Below are 22,373 nucleotides of genomic sequence, written 5' to 3' on the forward strand. Positions count from 1 at the left end.
CATACAAATTGACTGGCTTAAACTAGAAGGCTGGATTCTTTTTCCAAGTGAATTTTGAACTCTGTAATAGTACCTGCAAGTATAATGGGGGAAAAGTGAGTTCTGAGGTCCTGCTCACACCTGCATCGCGGGCACCTACTGCAGCGTTCCAGTACAGTGAGGATGGGCATGGCTGGGATGCTCCAGACTCCAGTGCACATGGCCTGGGGTCGGGTGGGCGTGGAGGTGGTATCTGCTGCTGCTGTGGTCTCACCCACCTGGTAGGAGCCTGTGGCAGCTGCGGGGGCGGAGGCGGGAACCTCTGGAGGCTCAGGGCCGGCCCGGACTGCTTGCAGGGTGGCTCTGGGCCCGGTGGGGAAGAGTGCCCCAGGCTGAAGCAGGAGTGAGTGGCAGGTGTGGGTCTGGACAGGAGCTGAGAGCCCAGGGCCAAGAGGCCTAGCCAGGTTCTGATTTCTGGGACAAGCCGAGGCCTTGGGGGGGGTTAAGAGGTGTGGGGAGGATAGAAAAGTTCTGTTGTGGTACTGCTTTCACAAACACCTCCACCACAGGGTTCAAAATCATACATCTTCCAGTTCTCTAAAACCTTGGCCTTAACTCTGTCTCTTGTCAGTATCAGCCTCTGTGGCCCATCTGGAAAGTGAGGGCAAGGCTGGCAGATTGGAGTGGAGGTGGAACTTGGAAGTACTTTGCAGGGGCCAGAGCCTCCCCTGGTTACATTTTTTATTTCAGGCTCCTGGTCCTGGGCTGTTCAGCCCATTCTTATTTATTTATTTATTTTCTTATTCATTCATTCATTCATTCATGGTCGTGCCGCACGGCTTCTGGGATCCTAGTTCCCTGCCCAGCGATTGAACCCAGGCCCTCGGCGTGGAGTCCGTTATAACCACTGGATCTCCAGGGAATTCCCTGTTCAGCCCCTTCTTATGTGAAAATTCCAGGCTTGGTGATCAAGGGCTCAAGGCTGGGAGTGCCTTCTCACCTCCTCTAAAACAGTGATTTAAAAATTACATTTTTGTTTGTTTGCTGTGCTATTTTCCAGGTATTTGTATTTGCATTTTTACTATGTTTTTTATTGAGAAAAATTACATTTTTAGGTTTGAACCTTAAGTAACCCTTTTAGTGGTAGTATGCATTTTTAACTCAAGTTAACACATTTGAGATTTGCTTTGTTTTGCTTTTAGGAAGATTTTTTTGTTTTTGTTTTGTTTTTTCCTAGAGAAAGGTTAATACTTTGTATATTCTTGTCAGGACTCAAGTCTTGGCTAGTTTGGGGATTATGGGCCAATTGCTTCACTCCCCTAAATCTAGATTTGGGATTGGGGATTAATTGCTTGTTTTTTCCAAGTTTGTATCCCCTGTCTGTGAGGCAGGGACAATAATTCAGGCCTCAGAGGTTACCCGAGTGTCACATAAGGTGATGATTATGCCAGGGCTGTACTGTGAGTTGTCATAATAGCAGAGCTGTGACTTTTGACTACATTTTTGTGGTAGTTCTTTTCCCTTCACAAAAATCTAGCACAGGGCTGGGCATGTGTAGAGATTCTTGTTAAATTGTATTGAACTAAATTTTCTAGGCCTAGGATCCCCACTGGTAAGAAGAAAGGAAAATGTCATCAGGGTGGATTAGCCCTGGGCCATTGGGTCTGAAGCCAGTGGGCTTGGAGGGGCTGTAGCCAAGGGGCCTCTTGGGCTCCCTGGGGTTAGATAGGGGTGGTCTCCGGAGCAGGGAAAGATATTCAAGAGCGAGTTTTGATTGGCCCTACCTGGCCTCCCTCTGTTCTGCCCTCCTATCTTCACACCAGGGACTACCGGGTCCCTTTGTCATTCCTGGATTTGTATTTGAAAATGTTGTTAACAAAGCAGAAACCTGTCATCTTCTATTCAGGGACTCCCAAGTAATTGCTTAATGTTTATTTCTGTTTCTCCTCCCATTCTAAAACTGCCTGTAGAATTTAATGACCTTTTAAAAACTGTTCTTGAAAGCACCAACACCACCACTGTAGATCTTTCATATATGTTGGTTTTTGCTGTTTTTCCGCTTCTACCCCTCTCCGCTCCAAAACTCATCCTTATTTTTTCCCCCCTTTTCTTCCTGGTTCAGAAGATGGAGGGACCAGTCAAGCTCCGGACAGTTCGAGAAGCACCGACGGACTGTGTCTGTCCCCCAGGTAAGTGGATGTTCGATTGTTGCTGGCGCCTGACTTCCATAGGCCTGGTCTTCTCTCTCCTGTCTACCCGAAACTGCCAAGGCCATGGTCAAGAGAATCACCGTGGGTTTCAGGCTGTCTGTGGTACCTTGTGGACTGTCCTGGGGCCTTTCTTCCTACATCATCTTCCCTGGTAGGTGTGTCATTAAAGATTCTGGCAAAATTAACTGACTTGGTTTGATGGGGATGGTGGTATTGGTGGAGGAGCTAAGAAACTCTTCAAGATGACTTACAATAAAGGCTTAGATGCTAGGAAAGTAGCAGCCATCTCCTTTTAAAGATGGAGAAACAGACATGAGCCATCCGAACAGTGTTAACATTGTGACCCTAGCTCTGTTTCGAACATGAGGGGTGGTGGGTAGAGGAATAATCTGGCAAATATAGTTTTTCTTGGTTTTCATTTCTTTGGTGGAGGTAGAGGAAAGGAGCAGGAAACGTGGTCTGATTTGTTCAAATAATCATGTGTCTTGGGTTTTGATGGTGTAGACCAGGACGGCTGTGACTAGAATTGAGGACTTGTTGGTTCCTAATCCATGTGGCTCAAATCCTGATTCATATCGATCTTCCAGTTGTCCTCATTGGAGCTTTGCATGTATTATGACTGAGAATTTAGGGGTATAGTCTCAGCCCCAGTGTTTTCAGGGTTAGAATTATCCTCTCATAGAACAGTATGTAATATCAGTGAATGAGTGGAAAATTGTAACAATTCCCAGATGACCCACCATGCCGGACGAGGTGAGAGAACATGGGAGCTGAACCCAGGGGCCCTGTTCCTTGCTGTCATGCCTTCCATTAGCCAAGTTGTCTGGCATTTCCGAAACCACTTCACCTGGTCCAGAAACCAAGCTTACTGATGGTTAACATCTCCAGATTGGGAGATGCCCTGAGATTTGTGCAAAGATGGACCCATGGTGCGAAAATTCAGTCTCTGGGGACCCAGTGGAAGAGGATTTTACAGTCGAGCTTGAGCTAGCCTTTCATAGGAACTCTGAGGTTTTAATAGGAGGGAAAAGGACATGATAAGTAATGATGTCATGAGCAGATCAGGAAGTCAGAAATTGCAATTCAGTGGGGGGAAAAAAATCAGTTCCACCAATGAATTTTTGGCTGATCTGCAAAATGTGTAAAACAATTCTTCTTGCTCCTCCCCTGCTCTTTCTTTCTGAGTATTGAATGGTTGTAAATTCATGTGAGTTATGTAGATGAGGGTTTTTTAAACTGGGAGTCACTGGGAATTCCCTGGCAGTCCAGTGGTTAGGACTGTACACTCTCACTGCCAAAGCCCCGGGTTCAATCCCTGGTTGGGGAACTAAGATCCCACAAGCCAAGCGGCGCGGCCAAACAAACAAACAAACCTGGGAGTCACAACACATTTATGAGACATGAAATCAGTTATGTGGGTTGCAGCCAGCATTCTGAAATTTTGAACTAGCAGAGACTGGAATAAAAAATACTGGAGTGAAGTATTTGTGTCAGCCATTTATATTTGTAAATGGCAGTGTGAAACGGGTTCCCTGCTATGGGTTGCTGACTGAAAGTTTGAAAACCACCAATACAGATGATAGATGGAGAGCGAGGAGGTGGCAGTGAGGGGACATGGAGCTCCTGAATAAACCCAGACCAGGTCCAGATCTTGGTCAGCCACTTACTGTTTGTGTTAATAAATGATACCAATACTGGAGTGGGCTCTGTAGGCTTTTTGATGTCATGGAGGAAATACAAAGCCCAGGACCTGGAGATAGTCTTGTGTTTGTCTTCCCTCGAGGTCTCTTGACTCACCAGGAGAGGTGTCAAGAAGGCCTCTGGGATGACCATGGAGGCCAAAAGCCTGGTCAGAATCCTCAGTTCCACTGAGACTCTGGGGGTGCCCAGCAGTCAGTGCTGTGCTGTCATTGTCCGAGGGGCTTGTGGCTGTGATCAGGCTGTCCTGGCAGGTATGGTCAGCGTGGCCCAGGGGGTGTAGCACCGCAGCCTCTGCCAGGCCCCAGTGCACACCCATGTCCACATCTGCTCTTTCTCTCCTGTCACCTTGAGCTGGAGAACTCACTTGAGCACTTTAGACTAGAGCCCTTTATCAGTGCAAAACCCCATAGGCTGGCACGTTCTCCTCTGCCATAAAAAGCACAGAGGGCTTTTTCTCCAATACCAGAAGCCTTACCTCATTCCCTTTCTCCCTGGCTCTGATCTGCCCTGCAGACTTTTGGAGTCTGGACATGCAGACCACCCTCATTTGAGATACCCCATCTCATCTGAGATACCCACAGATCCCCCTAGCCCAGTTCCTTCCCACGGCCCAGAGGACAGTGTAATCTTTTGTCAGATCCTAGGATGCAGCAAGACAGATAAGCGAGGCCAGAGAAGGGGGCGGCTCTTCTGTGTGTGTTACCCATTGTGAAGTGGGTGCTCGGGGAGCTCTGAGGCTGAAGGGAGGGGCAGGCTTCGGGCTGGAAGGTCAAGATTCTTCTCTTGCTGGAGTCAGTGGTGGGAGGACTGGCAGAGCTGTGCTCTGAACTAGCCCTGTGACCTCAGGCAAGTGAGAGGCCCTTGAACCTTGAACTTCTTGTCTATAAAATGGTATAGTGAGTTGAATTGTGTCCCCCACCCTCCCAAAAGATATGTCCCAGTCCTAACCCCTGGTATTTGTAAATGTGGCCTTATGTGGAAATAGGGTCTTTGCAGACATAATTAATTTAAGGATATTGAGATGAGATCATCCAGGGTTTAGGGTAGGCCCTAAATCCAATGATGAGTGTCCTTATAAGAGTCAGAGGTAAGAGATTTGAGACACAGAAACACCCAGAGGAGAAGGCCATGGGAAGACGGAGGCAGAGGCCAGAGTGATGCATCTACAAACCTAAGAACACCCGGGATTGCCGGCAGCCACAGAAGCTGGACAGGGGCATGGAAGGGATTCTCCTTAAGAGCTTTCAGAAGGAACCAGCCCTGCCAACACCTTGGTTTTGGACTTCTGGCCTCCAGAATTGTGAGACAATAGGTTTCTGTCATGTTAAGTCACCTAGTTTGTGGTCATTTGTTGTGGCAGCCTTAGGAAACTAAAATAAATGGGACCGTTAATCACCCTAATTATAAGGTTGCTGAGATAATCAAAATGTGGGGGACATAGGAACTTCCTACACCACCAGGTCTGAATCAGGTGTGTGGGGCTGCCACCTGGGAGCCCCCTCATGCGGCTCTTCCTCATACACCTGCCTCAAAAGAGACTTCTCTTCCTTCAGCGGAGAACTCAGGACTGTAGATTCATGTGGCTTACCCATGTACCTGGGGATTCCAACGTCTTCTTTTCTTATGTTACTTATGTACTTATTGTTTTAAAATGTGTTTAAAGTTTTAAAATGTTTATTTTTGAATAGGAAATAATATGTGATGAAAGATTCAAGTACTACAAAAGATTACATGTGAAAACTAATTCCCCTCCCCTCCTCTCCCCCGGTTCTCCTGCTCCTCTTTCCAGGGGCCCTTTACCCATTTGCTGATGTCCTTCTGAGCAGCCCTTTCCAATAGAACTTTCTGTGATGATGGAAATATTCTATCTCTCTGCTAATCGAGCAGCCTCTACTAGCCATGTGGGGCTACCAAGCCCCTGAAACATGGCTAGTGCAACTGACAAACTGAATTTAAAATTTTTGTTTAATTTAGAATGGATAAGCGGCAAGGTCCTAATGTGTAGCACGGGGAACTATATTCAATATCCTGTGATAAACCATAATGGAAAAGAATATAAAAATGAGTGTATGCATGTGTATAACTGTGTCACTTTGCTCTACAGCAGAGATTGGCACAACTTAGTAAATCAACTATACTTCAATAAAAAAAATTTTTGTTTAATCTTAATTTAAATTGCCACGTGTGGCTGGTGGTTATGGTGTAGGACAGTTTTTTGAGGTTTTTGAGGTCATTTAGATACATTTCAGTGAGAAGCTCCCCTCCTGGTTTTACACAAATGGTATATGTTGTTGTCCCGGTGTTGCTTTCTCGGTTTGCAGTTTCCCTCTGAGATGGTCTGAATCATTCCATTTATCAGAGAGCAGATGTTACCTTGTTTTGGGTTAAAAGACAAAATCCTGTTGGACTGTCCTGTGAGGTACCTGGCCAGTCCACACCCCAAGGACGTTTGAATTGTTTCCCATCCTGTGTTCTTACAGACTGTTCTTCAGGGAACCGTTGGAGGGAAGGAGGACTGTTGTCTTGCCCGGTTCCCTGCCTTCCTCATGTTCTGTACTGAAGCCCGTCATGAGCCAGGCACTGCTGCAGGGCTTTGGGTCACTGGGCTGAAAGGATAGGAGCCCTCAGTCTGTTTGGGGCGCCACCACCAGAGCAGCAATTCTGGAATGTTGCAGGGGGTGGCCCCGAAGTCTGCTCTGTGGGAGACTCTGGCATGACCCAGTCCCCATTGTGCTGTGAACATTTGAGCATCCCAAGGGATGGGTCGGGGCCAGCACCCTGGAGCCTGAGAGGTTTGCATTTGACTCTGATGCTTAAACAGCCGCCGAGTGGGCACGTCCTGCACATCCTGGAGATATGGGCCATTCTGGTGTAAAAGTTCCTTACCTTAACTAACCCTTTTAATTACATTAATAAAATAAACAAACGAAAAGGAAACTTATTAGCTTACACAACTGGAATAGAGAGGTCAGAGGTGCAGCCAGTTTCAGGTATGTCTGGGCTCAGGGGTCTCTCTCCGCCTCTCAGCTCTTCCCTGAGTCATTTTCAGACACTGTCTCCTTGGGGTGGGAAAGTGGCCACCAACAGTCCCAGCAATATATCAGACCTTCTCAGCAACCCCAGCAGATAGAGCACTCCGCTTTCTCAAAGGTGTCAGCATTGGGGAATAGGGAGTGTTATGGGCTGCATTGTATCCCCTTCCAAATTCAGATGTGGAAGTCTTAACCCCCACCTAGTACCTCAGAATGTGACTGTATTTGAGACAGGGTCTTTAAAGAGGTAAATAAGGTAAAGTGAGGCCATTAGGGTGGGCCCTCATCCACTATGACTGGTGTCCTTATAAGAAGAGATTAAGACACAGACACACACAGAGGGAAGATGACATGAAGCCAGGGAGAGAGGCCTCAGAAGAAACCAACCCTGCTGACACCTTGATCTCTGACTTATAACCTCCAGAATTGTGAGAAAATAGATTTCTGTTGTTTAAGCCACCCAAACTATGGTACTTAGTTTTGGCAGGCCAAGCAGACTAATACAGAGAGTTATTGTTGCTGGGTACAGAGTTTCTGTTTGGAAAGATGGAAAAGTTCTGGAAAATGGATAGTGGCGATAGTTATACAACATTGTGAAGGTACTAAATGCCGTGAAATTGTGCACTTTTAAATGGTTAAAATGATATTTAAATTTTGTCTGTATTTTACTGTGATTAAAGAAAGAAGTCCCAGCATTGACCCTGATTGGCCTGGCTTGGGGCAGATGCCTCTCCTTGTACTAATTGCTGTTCCTGGAGGATGGGACACATTGATTGGCCAGGTCTGGGTCATGTGACTGGTCTTGGACCTGGGGGGAGGCCGTTGTGGGGGAGGGTTGACACTACCAGAATCATGTAGGCTGAGAGTGGGGAAGGGTGGTTACCTCAAGAAAAAGTAGGGTGCTATTCCCAGAAAAAGAGAAAAGGGATGCAGCTGGGCAGACATAAATAATAGATGACCACTTCAGTCCAGCTCTGGGGGCAGCTGGCTAGACATGTCCAGGTGGTCCTAAGCGGGGACTATGGACAGATCCTGAGTTTGACCAGAGGCTTGCCTCCACTTCAAGCACATAAGTCTCTTCCCTCTGTTGAGCTGGTCCAACAGACAGTGCAGCTCAGTGATTAAGCACTTGAATTTTGGACCCAGACTGCCTGATTCAAATTCTTTGTCCCAGACTTCCTTGGTGGCGCAGTGGTTGGGAATCCGCTTGCCAATACAGGGGACACAGGTTCGATCCCTGGCCTGGGAAGATCCCACATGCCGCGGAGCAACTAAGCCCATGCGTCACAACTACTGAGCCTGTGTGCCACAGCTACTCAAGCCTGTGTGCCTAGAGCCCATGCTCCGCAACAAGAGAAGCCACTGCAATGAGAAGCCCGCACACCATAATGAAGAGTAGCCCCCGCTCGCTGCAACTAGAGAAAGCCCACATGCAGCAACGAAGACCCAATGCAGCCCAAAATAAATAAAATAAATAAATTAAAAAACAAATTCTTTGTCCCTTACCAACTCCATGACCTCGAACTTATTCTCCCGGTGCCTCAGTTTTTCATCTGTGAAGTGGGGTTTCTAATACTACCTACCTCATAGAATTGTGCAAGGATTGAATGAGCTTGTAGAGAGTTTGTAGCAGGGCCTGGCACTGCTTCCTGAAAGTGAGTTAGTGGTTACCAGGAACCCAGATCCCTTGCCCCCAGGCCAGTCCAGACTCACTGTGTGCAGCCTGTTACCTTCCTGATTGTTGCCAGGGCTGCCAGAGAGGTAGGGACGAGGCGATTCAGAGTTGGCGGTTGGCTGGGAATATCCTGGAGGGAAGGAACAAAGGCCTGACAGACTTCCTTGGCACGTTCTTCTGGGATGTGGGTGAGAAAATGCTGGTGACAGAGCCCAGAAATGAGGGAACCGGAAAGGAAAAGAAAACGTGTGGCCTGTGAACTCTTGTCAGCCACTAACAGCATCCGGAAGGCCTCATCATGCAAAACCTGGGGCTCTGCCCCTTTGCACAGTTTGCACTGGTTTCTAACTGGGCTCAACCTGCCCTGGAGAGTATTAGGAACTTTTCAGAAAAACAGTAATATTTTTCATTTCCTTTTTGTGCCTTTTTGTGTTCTTGCATAATATCCCAGAGACATGGCGTGTGGTTTCCAAATGATAGGGACTGTGCTTGCAGTGTAGGGTGACTTTCCAGAAATTAATAAACAGATTTATCAGAGTTAGAAATTCGCTGCTCTGTGAAAATGTTTGGGAGTTTGAGCAGAGGAGTGAAACTCTGCGTAGGAGGACATGAAGTACAATGCAGAAATGATACAGAACCTGATACATTTCATTGACAGTTTATGGCAAATGTTGCAGAGTGGAACAGAAATGGTCAGTTACTCTATTCAGCCTGTTTACTGTATTTGTAGGTTTAGGAATTTGCTTTAGGCAGCGGGGAGGGGGTGGGGGGGTGCTTTCTTACTACATTGAAGCAAAAAATGGTTATCCTACTTTGAGTTATTTCTTATTTGTAGAATTTTTTTAAATGATACTTTTTTTAATGTGTTAAATCCTAGTTGACTTGCGTTCATGGTAAAACTAAGTAGTTTAATGGCAGTTTATCCCATTATGTCAGACTGTACAAAGTTGAAGAAGATAATTTGTGTGTCTGATTTTTTTTTTTTTGCCAGAATTCTCTGGAGAATTCATTCATTCATTCATACATTCATCTCTCTCTACCCTATTTTGTGCTTGTCCTGTGGGTGATATTGACTAAGATTGTTAGAGGAATTGCGGACCCAGTTGTTAGAGGATGATGGCACACATACAGGAACCATAATATATTGAGAATGGGAAGAATCCTAAGAAAAATGTCCCACAGAAATTGAAAGGAGGGAGAGATCACCTCAGATCAAGGAGGCCTGGGTGGGGGAAGATGACAGTTGGGCAGGGTTTTGAAGACTGGTTGACATCTTAGCCAGCTGGGATGGGGGACACATTCCACAGGACCTGGCATACTGAGCAGAGGCAGAGGGGAGCTCTGGGAGTGTCAGGAAGCTCTGTTAGGTTGGAAGGTGATAATGAGAGGTGAGGGTGGGTCTTGATTATGGAGGGATGTGAGCTTCATTCCATGGGACACAGTTGAAAGATATGTGAGTAGAGTTCAGCTTTAAGAGGAGGACTCTAGAAACAGCACGGAGGATGGACTGGATCACAAGTTTGCTTCAGCAGAGAAGCCCACTGAGAGGGTGCTCTGGATGCGGACAATCTTGTCTTGTTCCCCGATGCGTCCCCTGAACCTAGAACAGTGCTGGGCATGTGGAGAAGGGGTGGTAAATATTTGCTGAATGACTGCCCTGGAGGAGAGGTCATGAGAACTTGAATGAGGGCCATGAGAATTGATGGCAGGGAACAGCTGTGAGAGGCACTGGGCCATGTGGTGGACAAAACTCACAAACAGGATGGATGGGCATGGGAGGGGACAGAGGTGCCCAAAGCTGGAAGCTCGGGGGAAGGTGATATCCTGAACAGAAACAGGAAATCCCCAAAGAGGGATTTAGAAGGGAAGATGATAAGCATAGTTTTGGACAGTGGCCTTATGAACCAATTTGTAGACCCACTGATGAATGGAAGAAAATAATTAGAAGTCTTCTCTTAAGGCATCATCTAGTCACTCTGAACCTATTAATTGTAAAATGTACTGTGTCCTGTAAAGAAACGTCTTGAGGGCGCTCAAGATGTTTTGTTAATTTTGTTTGTTTGTTTAAATACAGAATATTTATTAAGAAGACATTAACATGCTTAGATACACAAATTAAGCCACTTATACACATGCCATTCTCAGTGAACTGTAAGGAAAAAAAACCATGAAGAACAAAATTAGTTGCTTTCAGATAAGTTTTTGTGTTTTCTAGCTATCATATGTCCATTTGCATATTAGGAAGTTATTAGCACTGATATATAAACTTTTTTCCCAATCTTAATGTAACTTTTTGGCAAGGGGAAGTTCACAAAAATTTGCATTGAAGTCTGAATGTAAATTACAGACTCTTACAAGAAGTTATGTATTGACCTTTGGGAATTGGAGATTTTCTTGTGACCACTAGAGGGAGCCCACTATATTCATTAAATTCATTAAATTCTGTAGAAATCTAATGGAATTTTTAAAAATGATAATTAATATTAAAAAAATTTATTAGAAAGTACACAGAAGTTCAAACCAAGGGCAATGAAATACAAAGTTAGCCTTTCACTCTGTTGTTTTTTCTACTAAAACAGAAAATCACTGAGAATTTTCCAGATGGCTCCAGAATAGAGTAGTGTGTTGTTGGTTTCAGAAGGTGTTGTTGATTATGCAAAGGGTAAAATAGCAACTAGCAAGCACATTCCCACTCACCCAAAATTTATTGAGCACATCTGGTTTAGACCCAGTAGCGACTCCCCAAAGCTGTGGGAAGATCCCATCTTGGCCAACTCTATGCCAGCCGTTGGATGACAGGTGCAACTCTTCACTCCGTGAGGTGTCGTGTAACTTTGTACATTGGGATTATTAAATGTCTCGCATATCAAGAGCTACTCACGTGGTGGGACCGCCTCTTCCCAGGGGTAAGTTCAATGCAGTCATAATATTTTGTTTCTTAGCTCTCTTCTTATGCCAAAGTATATTCCACATGGATTGAAGATTTAAATGTGAAAAATAAAACCATGGAAGGCAAGACAAAAATACAACAGGTCACTTTTTAAAATTATAGGTAGAAATAGACTTTATAAGCTCGGTACTGAAGTCAGAAACCATAAAGCAGCAGTTCTCAGCCAGGGATGATTTTGCCTTGTGGGGACTTCGGCAATGTTTGGAGACATTTTTGATTTGTCTCAACTTGAGGGGTGGGGTGCTACTGGCATCTAGTGGGTAGAGGCCAGGGATGCTGCTAAACATTCTACAATGTACTGGAGAGGCCCCAACATAAAGAATTATCCCACCCAACTGTCAGTGGTGCCAATGTTGAAAAACTCTTCTATAGAATAAATGTTTTCTTAAATGATTTAAGCTTAAAAGCTTAAACTTTCTGTCTAGAAAGAAAATTCCACCTTAAAGTTTAAAGATAAATGGCAAACTGAAAACTTAGTGTATATAACAAGCACATGGTTAATATTCATGAGATATAAAGTGCTTTTGCAAAAGAATAAGGAAAAGTCAAATATTTTAGTGGAAGAATGGGCAAAGGAGATGAATAGGGAGTTCACAGAAATGAAATGCATGCTGAAGAAGGAGGCTGGGAAAGGACAGGATGCAGGGCAGTTCCGGGAATCTAGGCAGCAGGAATGGAGGGGCAGTCCCCCGGGGAGTTAGAGGTCGCTTGGATGTGTCTGCACCAACTGTTTTTTGGTGTGTCATTCTGCCTGAGGTTCAGGGTCTCAGGAGAGAGAGCCCTACTGGGCAGGTCTGACCCCTGTGCCCATTCCTCTGCCCGTGGCTTCCAGGGCAGGGCTGAGAGGGAAGAGCACCTCCCCCACAGGTGCCAGGATGCTGCACAGTGTAGGGGAGGGGAGTCTGGGTTTAATACAGGTGGACTTGGCAGTGAATGCCAACTGTGGCCGCCCACCGGCTCTGTGAGCTTGGGCAAGTGACCTGATTCTTTAAACTCTCCATCTCCTTGTGTGTAAAATGGGAAAACATTATGTACCTCGGGGGTTTGTTTTGAGGATATTCTGAGACAAGTGTATGTGGAAGTGCTTGGCACACCCTAGGCATCTCGTAATGTCTGTTCATTTATCCCTAAGGAAAGTGGTCTGTGGTCCTCAGGAGGTGAGAGTCAGACACAGATCATTATTATGGGGGTGGGGGGAGGGTACTTAGTAAGCAAGCCCAGCCCTTTCCTTTTGTTGCCTCCTCTGCAGAAAAGAATGTCATTTCTGCTTAGTCTCTTGGTTCCTTTAGTGCCAGGATCCCCCAGCGAACCTTCTGCTCAAAGATGGAGAAAGAGCAACTCCTGGCTCCTCTGGGAGCCCTTGAACTTGGGATTCCCTCTGCTGCCTTGTAGATTGTCAGCAGGCAGCATGGTAAAGCCCTTTTCTCTTGGGTGGCCCTGGGGTTTCCTTCCTGATCCACCAAAGACTTCTTCTGCCCTGATCCAATGTTATTTTACATTTTTGTTTAGTCCTGGCTTTAGAAATAGGATGAATGCGGCCAAGCTGCCTTCCCTACGAGGTCATGATTTTCATGACACTGTTAGGCTTGAGGTGGCCTGTTGTCTGGTCATTTCTTTAGAAGTAGCCTGTGTGGCCCACTCACAAGCTAGCACAGGAAGAAATTCAAAGCACCGGAGGCTAAGGCTCCGAGGGGAAGGGGGGGTCTAAGGAAAAGTCCAGAAAGCAAAGGATGGTGTGGAGGATGGGCCAGCTCCCCCATTAGAAGCGCACACGCCTTCATGGTGCATTGTGAAGAATGTACTTTTAAAATGCAGAGATGATTCCCAAGAGAACATGCAAACATCTACAAGAGTAGCTGTGCAATGGGGAAAGGGCAGCCATTTAGAGTATTATTGGACACTGGCTCTGTGCTAACCCTAATCCTTGGGGATGCTAAGTATGACTGTGCTCAGAATGTGAGCTCATGGAGTCAGGGGAAAATGGAGTTTTGACCCAAGTTGATGTCACAATGGGTCCAGTGGGGCTTCCCTGGTGGCGCAGTGGTTGGGAGTCCACCAGCCTGTGCAGGGGGATGCAGGTTCATGCCCTGGTAGGGGAGGATCCTGCGAGCTGTGGAGGCTGGGCCCCCGCATCAGGGCTACTGAGCCTGCGCTCTGGAGCCCATAAGCCACAGCTGCTGGGCCCGCGGACTGCAACTGCTGAGGCCCGTGCACCTGTAGCCCATGCTGTGGGGGTGGGGTGGGGACTGCCACCGCCACCACCACTGCCACCTCGCACCGTGGTGAGGAGTGGCCCCCACTCACTGCAACTGGAGGGGGCCTGCACGCAGCAATGAAGTCCCAGTGCAGCCCAAAATAAATAAATTAAAAGAAAAAAAGTAAAATGCAGAGATGAGACTATATGTGCCCCTGGATGGGTGGCGGCAGTAGGTGACCTGGAGGCAGAGCAGAGAATGGGCTGTGCCACCCACAGAAGGACTGGACAGTGACTTTACCCCTGGGTGTCACCCCCATCCTTGGCACTGACTGTCACACAGGTGGGGATAGAGGCAGACCGTGTTGGCCCAAGTACTTGCTGAAGGGTCAGCTGTGCCCAGGAGCAGCATATTTATTAGCTGTGACTGTGGGCCTCACAGTACCCTGCAGGGAGGGGGAGTGGTCTTAGCGCTTTCTGTGTGTGTGGCGGGGAGGGGAGCTCTGAGAGGACAGGGCGCTGCCTCTGAGGAAGGCCAGGAGCAGCTGCCCAGGAGTGATACCCCCCCCTCAAGGCAGGACTTGGGCTTAATTTCTAGGAGGTCAGGGCAGTGCCTCAGGCTGCCCCATGCCTGTTTGCTCCCTGAGGGTGCTCCCTCTCCTCTTGCCCCTCCCCCTCGGGATCCAGGAGCTCCATCAGGGGCTGGGTTGTGGAGGGTCTGTGAGCATCGATTTCTGTTACCCTGGACACTGGCCCTTCACTGCTGGAAGTGGGTGTAGAAAAGAGGAGGAAGGGGTCAGGGCACGGGGCGGGGAGGGTGAAGAACTCAGGCAGGAGAGGGTAGGGAATGCAGGTTAGATTGGGGTGGGTGAGGGAGTGGGGAGAAGTGGGGGAGCAATGCGTGAACCCCGGTGTACCTGTCCTGCCCCCATGGGGGCAGGGACTCTGAGCCCCCAGGGCTGGCTGTGGGAAGGTTCCAGATCCTCTAGCCAGAATCCTCTGAGGGCCGACTCAGTTGGTCTCTAGGGCCTCTCTTAGGATTATTGAGAAAAGCTCGTTTCCTACCTAGAACACACCATTTTATTCTTTCTGAAGGTCCCCACCTTCCCACAGGGCCCCCCTTCCAGGCTTCTTAGCAGACAGTCATTCTTTTATTTTTAAAAAATTATTATTATACAAGCAAACTATGCTTCTTAAAATTATCCTACCATCCCCCTCCTCAAAAAAAAGTCTCTCTTGTACCCCCCACCTCACTACCCTATCCAATCCCGAGCCCTAGGTGTAATTATTTGACCAGTTTAGTTTGCATTCTGCAGACCTTTTTCTGTGCTTCAACAAATACATACATTTAAATACTTATAGAAATAAAATAATGTGAGGTATTCTGTAGTTTTTTGTTTTCTTTTGTTCTGTTTTTAATACATCTTTATTGGAGTATAATTGCTTCACAATACCGTGTTAGTGTCTGTTGCACAACAAACTGAATCAGCCATATGCATACACATGTCCCCATATCCCCTCCCTCTTGAGCCTCCCTCCCACCCTCCCTATCCCACCCCTGTGGGTCATCACAAAGCACCGAGCCGATCTCCCTGTGCTATGCTGCTGCTTCCCACCAGCCAACTATTTTACATTCGGTAGTGTATATATGTTGATGCTACTCTCACTTCACCCCAGCTTCGCCCTCCCACCCCATGTCATCAAGTCCATTCTCTATGTCCACCTCTTTATTCCTGCCCTGCAATAGGTTGATCCATACCTTTTTTTTTTTTAGGTTCCATATATATGCATTAGCATATGGTATTTGTTTTTCTCTTCTGACTTACTTCACTCTGTATGACCGACTCTGGGTCCATCCACCTCAGTACAAATAACTCAATTTCATTTCTTTTTATGGCTGAGTAATACTCCATTGTATATATGTGCCACATCTTCTTTATCCATTCATCTGTCGATGGACATTTAGGTTGGTTCCATGTCCTGGCTATTGTAAATAGTGCTGCAGTGAACATTGTGGTGCATGTCTCTTTGAATTATGGTTTTCTCAGGGTATATGCCCAATAGTGGGATTGCTGGGTCATATGGTAGTTCTATTTTTACTTTTTTAAGGAACCTCCATACTGTTCTCCATAGTGGTTGTAGCAATTTACATTCCCAACAACAGTGTAGGAGGGTTCCCTTTTTACCACACCCTTTCCAGCATTTATTGTTTCTAGCTTTTTTGATAATGGCCATTCTGACCGGCGTGAGGTGATACCTCATTGTAGTTTTGATTTGCATTTCTCTAATTATTAGTGATGCTGAGCATCTTTTCATGTGCCTCTTGGCCATCTGTATGTCTTCCTTGGTGAAATGTCTATTTAGGTCTTCCAACCATTTTTTAACTGGATTGTTTGTTTTTTTTTAAATTGAGCTCCATGAGCTGTTTGTATGTTTTAGAGATTAATCCTTTGTCTGTTGTTTCATTTGCAAATATTTTCTCCCATTCTGAGGGAGGTCTTTTTGTCTTGTTTATGGTTTCTTTTGCTGTGCAAAAGCTTTTAAGTTTAATTAAGTCCCTTTTGTTTATTTTTGGTTTTATTTCTGTTACTCTAGGAGGTGGGTCAAAAAAGATCTTGCTGTGATTTATGTCAAAGAGTGTTTTTCCTATATTTCCTCTAAAAGTTTTATAGTGTCTGGTCTTACCTTTAAGTCTTTAATCCATTAGGAGTTTATTTTTGTGTATGGTGTTAGGGAGTGTTCTAATTTCATTCTTTTACATGTAGCTGTCCAGTTTTCCCAGCACCACTTATTGAGGAGGCTGTCTTTTCTCCATTGTATATTCTTGCCTCCTTTGTCATAAATTAGGTGACCATATGTGTGTGGGTTTATCTCTGGGCATTCTATCTTGTACCATTGATCTATATTTCTGTTTTTGTGCCAGTACCATACCATCTTGATTACTGTAGCTTTGTGGTATAATTTGAAGTCTGGGAGCATGATTCCTCCAACTCCGTTTTTCTTTCTCAAGATTGCTTTGGCTATTTGGGGTCTTTTGTGTTTCCATACGAATTGTAAGTTTTTTGTTCTAATTCTGTGAAGAATGCTATTGGTAGTTTGATAGGGATTGCATTGAATCTGTAAATTGCTTTGGCTAGTAGAGTCTTTTTCACAGTGTTGATTCTTCCAATCCAAGAACATGGTATATTTCTCCATCTGTTATGTCATCTTTGATTTCTTTCATCAGTGCTTTATAGTTTTCTGAGTACAAGTCTTTTGCCTCAGGCAGGTTTATTCCTAGGCATTTTATTCTTTTTGTTGCAATGGTAAATGGGAGTGTTTCTTTCATTTCTCTTTCTGATTTTTCATTGTTGGTGTATAGGAATGCCAGAGATTTCTGTGCATTAATTTTGTATCCTGCAACCTTACCAAATTCATTGATTAGCTCTAGTAGTTTTCTGGTGGCATCTTTAGGATTCTCTATGTATAGTATCGTGTCATCTGCAAACAGTGACAGTTTTACTTCTTCTTTTCTGATTTGGATTCCTTTTATTTCTTTTTCTTCTCTGATCGCTGTGGCTAAAACTTCCAAAACTATGTTGAATAATAGCAGTGAGAGTGGGCAACCTTTTCTTTTTCCTGATCTTAGAGGTAATGCTTTCAGTTTTTCACCATTGAGAATGATGTTTGCTGTGGGTTTGTCATATATGCCCTTTACTATGTTGAGGTAGGTTCCCTGTATGCCCACTTTCTGGAGAGTTTTTATCATAATGGGTGTTAAATTTTTCAAAAGCTTTTTCTGCATCTATTGAGATGATCATATAATTTTTCTTCTTCAATTTGTTAATATGGTGTATCACATTGATTGATTTGCGTATATTGAAGAATCGTTGCATCCCTTGGATAAAGCCCACTTGATCATGGTGTATGATTTTTTTTAATATGCTGTTGGATTCTGTTTGCTAGCATTTTGTTCAGGATTTTTGCATCTATGTTCATCAGTGATATTGATCTATAATTTTCTTTTTTTGTGATTTTTTTTTTTCTGGTTTTGGTATCAGGGTGATGGTGGCCTTTTAGCATGAATTTGGGAGTGTTTCTCCCTCTGCAATTTTTTGGAGGAGTTTGAGAAGGATCAGTGTTAGCTCTTCTCTAAATATTTGATAGAATTTGCCTGTGAAGCCTTCTGGTCCTGGACTTTTGTTTGTTGGAAGATTTTTAATTAAGGTTTCAATTTCATTACTTGTGATAGGTCTGTTTATATTTTCTAATTCTTCCAGTTCAGTCTTGGAAAACTGTACCTTTCCAGAATTTGTCCATTTCTTCTTGGTTGTCCATTATCTTCTTCTTGGATTGATCCTTTGATCATTATGTAGTGTCCTTCCTTGTCTCTTGTAACATTCTTTCTTTTAAAGTCTATTTTATCTGATACGAATATTGCTACTCCAGCTGTCTTTTGATTTCCATTTGCACGGAATATCTTTTTCTATCCCTTCACTTTCAGTCTGTAGGTGTCCCTAGGTCTGCAGTGGGTCTCTTGTAGACAGCATATATATGGGTCTTGTTTTTGTATCCTTTCAGCCAGTCTGTGTCTTTTGGTTGGGGCATTTAATCCATTTACATTCAAGGTTATTACCGATATGTATGTTCCTATTACCACTTTCTTAATTGTTTTGGGTTTGCTTTTGTGGGTCTTTTTCTTGTCTTGTGTCTCCCGCTTAGAGAAGTTTCTTTAGCATTTGTTGTAAAGGTGGTTTGGTGTTGCTGAATTCTCTTAGCTTTTGTTTGAAAAGCTTTTGACTTCTCCATCGAACGTGAATGAGATCCTTGCTGGGTAGAGTAATGTTGGTTATAGGTTTTTCTCTTTCATCACTTATCCTGACACTTATCCATCACATATCCTGACACTCCCTTCTGGCCTACAGAGTTTCCACTTAAAAATCAGCTGAGAACCTTATGGGGATTCCTTTGTATGTTATTTTTTGTTTTTCCCTTGCTGCTTTTAGTATTTTTTCTTTGAATTTAATTTTTGTTAGTTTGATTAGTATGTGTCTTGTTGTGTTTTTCTAGGGTTTATCCTTTATTGGACTCTCTGTGCTTCCTGGATTTGGGTGACTATTTCCTTTCCCATGTTAGGGAAGTTTTCCACTATAATCTCTTAAGATATTTTCTCAGACCCTTTCTTTTTCTCTTCTTCTTCTGGGACCCCTATAATTCGAATGTTGGTGTGTTTAGTGTTGTCCCAGAGGTCTCTGAGATTGTCTTCAATTCTTTTCATTCTTTTTTCTTTATTCTGCTCCTCAGCAGTTATTTCCACTATTTTGTCTTCCAGCTCACTTATTCATTCTTCTGCCTCCATTATTCTGTTATTGATTCCTTCTAGTGTCTTTTTCATTTCAGTTATTGTGTTGTTCATCTCTGTTTGTTTTTTCTTTAGTTCTTCTAGATCTTTGTTAAACATTTCTTGTATATTCTCAACCCGTGCTTCCATTCTATTTCCGAGATTCTGGATCATCTTTACTATCATTACTCTGAATTCTTTTTCAGGTAGATTGCCTCTTTCCTCTTCGTTTATTTGGTCTTGTAGGTTTTTACCTTGCTCCTTCATCTGTGACATATTTTTTTGCCATCTCATTTTTTTTTTAATGAGTGGGATTGTGTTCCTGTTTTACTGGTTGTTTGGCCTGAGGCTTCCAACACTGGAGTTTGTAGGCTATTGGGTAGAGCTGGGTCTTGGTGCTGAGACGAGGAACTCTGTGAAACCTCACTCTGATGAATATTCCCTGGGGTCTGAGGTTCTCTGTTAGTCCAGTGGTTCAGACTCGGAGCTCCCATGTGGGGTGGCAAAAAAAAAAAAAAGAGAGAACAATAACAAAGTAAAAAATAAAATTAGACTAGGAAACTAACAGATATGTTAGAAAGAATGTAAAAGTAAAACTATAGATGAATCAACAACCAGAAGGTACATCAGTACCACAACAGTAAAAAAGAGGAGGAGGGAAAAGAAAAAAAAAAGGGGGGAGGGGGAGGCCTTGGCTGTGGAGAACAGGGCCTAAACAAGGGTGAGGTTTGGGCAGTGGGTGGGGCCAGTGCTCAGGACCCACAGGGCTAGAAAAGGCCCTGGGGTCTGTGAGGGGTGGGGCTTAGGCTCAAGGAAAAGAAGGGGCCCAGGCATGCCCCCCACCCTGGTCTCAGAGGGCAGGGAACCTCACCTGGGAGCCCAGAAGGCTTCTTGGGCTCGAGTGGGTGGGGCAAACTGCCCTCCTCTCCTCTCTCGCTCCTCCGGTCTGGGGTCTGGGAAGGCCCCTCCCACTTGCCTTTCCTGATCTCCCTGGCCTCCCTCCTATGCCCCCAGGACCCATGGAGCCTGGATGGGGCTTTGGAGGGAGGGAAAGCGACTTGGGAGTTCAGCAGGCTCCCTGGCCCAAGTGGGCCAGGCAGTCACCCTCTGTTCCTCTCCCCACTCTTCCTGGAGAGTCCCTCCCACATGCCTCTCCTGATCTCCCTGGCCTCAGGGGCTCCGATCTTGTCTGGCCTTCACTTCTCCTCCCCCCCATTCCCCCTACGTCCTACCGGTTCACTCTAGGGTTCCTCCCGTCTCCTTGGGTGTCAGAGTCCCCCACCAGTGGCCAGCAGGCACCCTAGTTGTGGGGAGACGCTATCTCTGCATCTTGCCACACCACCATCTTGACTCCTCCTCCTCTAGTTCTTTTTAACTTCACAATATGAGGGTACTGTTCCCTGTCAGTCCAACCTGAATGGGCTCCAGGGGCCCATGGACCATTCTTATCTTCAAATAAATACCAGGATGTGACTCAAGGTGGTTGCTGTGGCTCCCAGCCCACTCCTTCCTCTCTTCCCCCTCTATCCCCTGAGCTCTGGTCTTTTTTTGCTCCCCTGCCTTTCTGGACTTTTTCCACATTTCCCTCCACACCAATCATTTTCACTCTTTCCAGCATAAAAGTCTCTCAGTATGTGTCCTGCTCCTTCTGCTCCTGTCCTTTCTGTCCTTTCTCCTGGTCAGCCCATCTGAAGCCATGGTCACAAGTGGGCAAGTGCAGGGGCTTCTGCAGGAGGTGCTAGAAAGGCAGTGAATCTGTTCACATTTAATATTGTGTCCCTGCAACCATTAAGAGCTTTTGTCACTGTAACATCAACATATATGTGCCTCTGATGTCTGCCTAATTATTTGTTTTAACTTTTTGTCAAAATAGAACTTACTACAGGCATGAGCACATATCCTAAGTTTAGAGCATGATGAATTTCCACAACCAAAACACACCTGTGTCCAGGTCTAGAAATAGCACATGAACTGCCCTCTAGAGACCCCCAGCTACCTGAGGGTAACCACTGTCCCTGTTTCTCACATAATAGACTTGCTTTGCCTGTTTTTGAACTTTATCTGGATGGAATCACACACTGTAGATTCTTTTGTGTCTTTAGTTGAGCATTATGGGATTTATCTGTTGCTGCATGTAGTGATGGATTGTTCGTTTATTTATTCATTTTATTATTGTTGGGCATTTGGGTTGTTTCCAGTTTGGGGCTATTATGGGCAGTGCTGTTGTGAGCAATCGTGTATGTGTTTTGGGGAACATATGTATGCATTTCTGTTGTGTTTATACCTTACAGTGGCATCGCTGGGCATAAGATATACAGACGTTAAATTTTGGTAACTAGTACCACGTCATTTTCCAAAGAAGGCGATAGTTCCACCAAGTGAGTATGAGAATTCCAGAATTCCAGGTGCTCCGTGTCCTCACCAACACTTGGCATTTTCTGTCTGTTTTGTTTTAGCCATCCTGGTGGCTGTGCATGTCTGTATCTGGACTGCCTTTTCTGCTCCATTTATCCTATTTGTCTATCCATGTGTGATTACCACATTATTTTAATTACCAAAGCTTCAGTGTTGATATCAGGTGGTGTTTTGTGCAGAATTGCCTTTGCTATTCTTGGGCCTTTGCATTTTCATACAACTTTTACAACCTGTTTGCAAATTTCTATTAAAATAACAACAACAGGAACAACAAAACAACAACAACAAACCCCAACCCTGCTGAGACTTTGAATGAGATTCATTGAATATTGACAATAATTTAGGAAGAAATGACATCTTGACAATACCAAGGCCTTCAATTTACGAACATGTTGTATCGCTCTATTGGGGTAATTTTATTTGACAGTATTTTATAGTTTTGAGCGTAGAGGTCTTGTACATGTTACATTTATTCCTAGGAATTTAATTTTTTTGGATGCTATTTTAAATGATAATATTTTAAAAATTTGCTTTCTGTTTTTTGCTGATGATTTTTCATGTTCCCCTTGTTTTCAGTGTTTTTGCCGCTTCACTTTTTTAAAATATTTATTTGTTTGTTTATTTATTTATTTATTTTGGCTGTACCAGGTCTTAGTTGCAGCACGTGGGATCTTCGTTGTGGCATGTTTAGTTGCAGCATGTGGGCTTCCTAGTTGCAGCATGCATGTACGATCTAGTTCCCTGACAAGGGATCAAACCTGGGCCCCCTGCATTGGGAACTCGGAGTCTTACCGACTGGACCACCAGGGAAGTCCCACTACTTCACTTTTTAATTCTAATAGTTTAATAGTCTTTTAGATTTTTCGTGTATTTTCTATCATGTCATCTATAAGTAGA

At 44.8% G+C, this 22,373-nt stretch overlaps 1 protein-coding gene across 1 annotated transcript in view; it reads left to right on the top strand.

Moving 5' to 3' along the window:
* COL23A1 (collagen type XXIII alpha 1 chain) overlaps nt 1–22,373 on the top strand; it is a gene marked incomplete at its 5' end in the record, with an annotated part of 352,130 nt that overhangs the window by 27,318 nt on the left and 302,439 nt on the right. The window contains one exon of the mRNA XM_082837159.1: nt 2,102–2,168. Coding sequence (XP_082693285.1) covers nt 2,102–2,168 — 67 coding nt within the window. The remainder of the gene's footprint in view (nt 1–2,101; nt 2,169–22,373) is intronic.

Source organism: Leucopleurus acutus, assembly GCF_964270905.1.
Source record: "Leucopleurus acutus genome assembly, chromosome: 3".
Taxonomy (NCBI): Eukaryota; Metazoa; Chordata; class Mammalia; order Artiodactyla; family Delphinidae; genus Leucopleurus; species Leucopleurus acutus.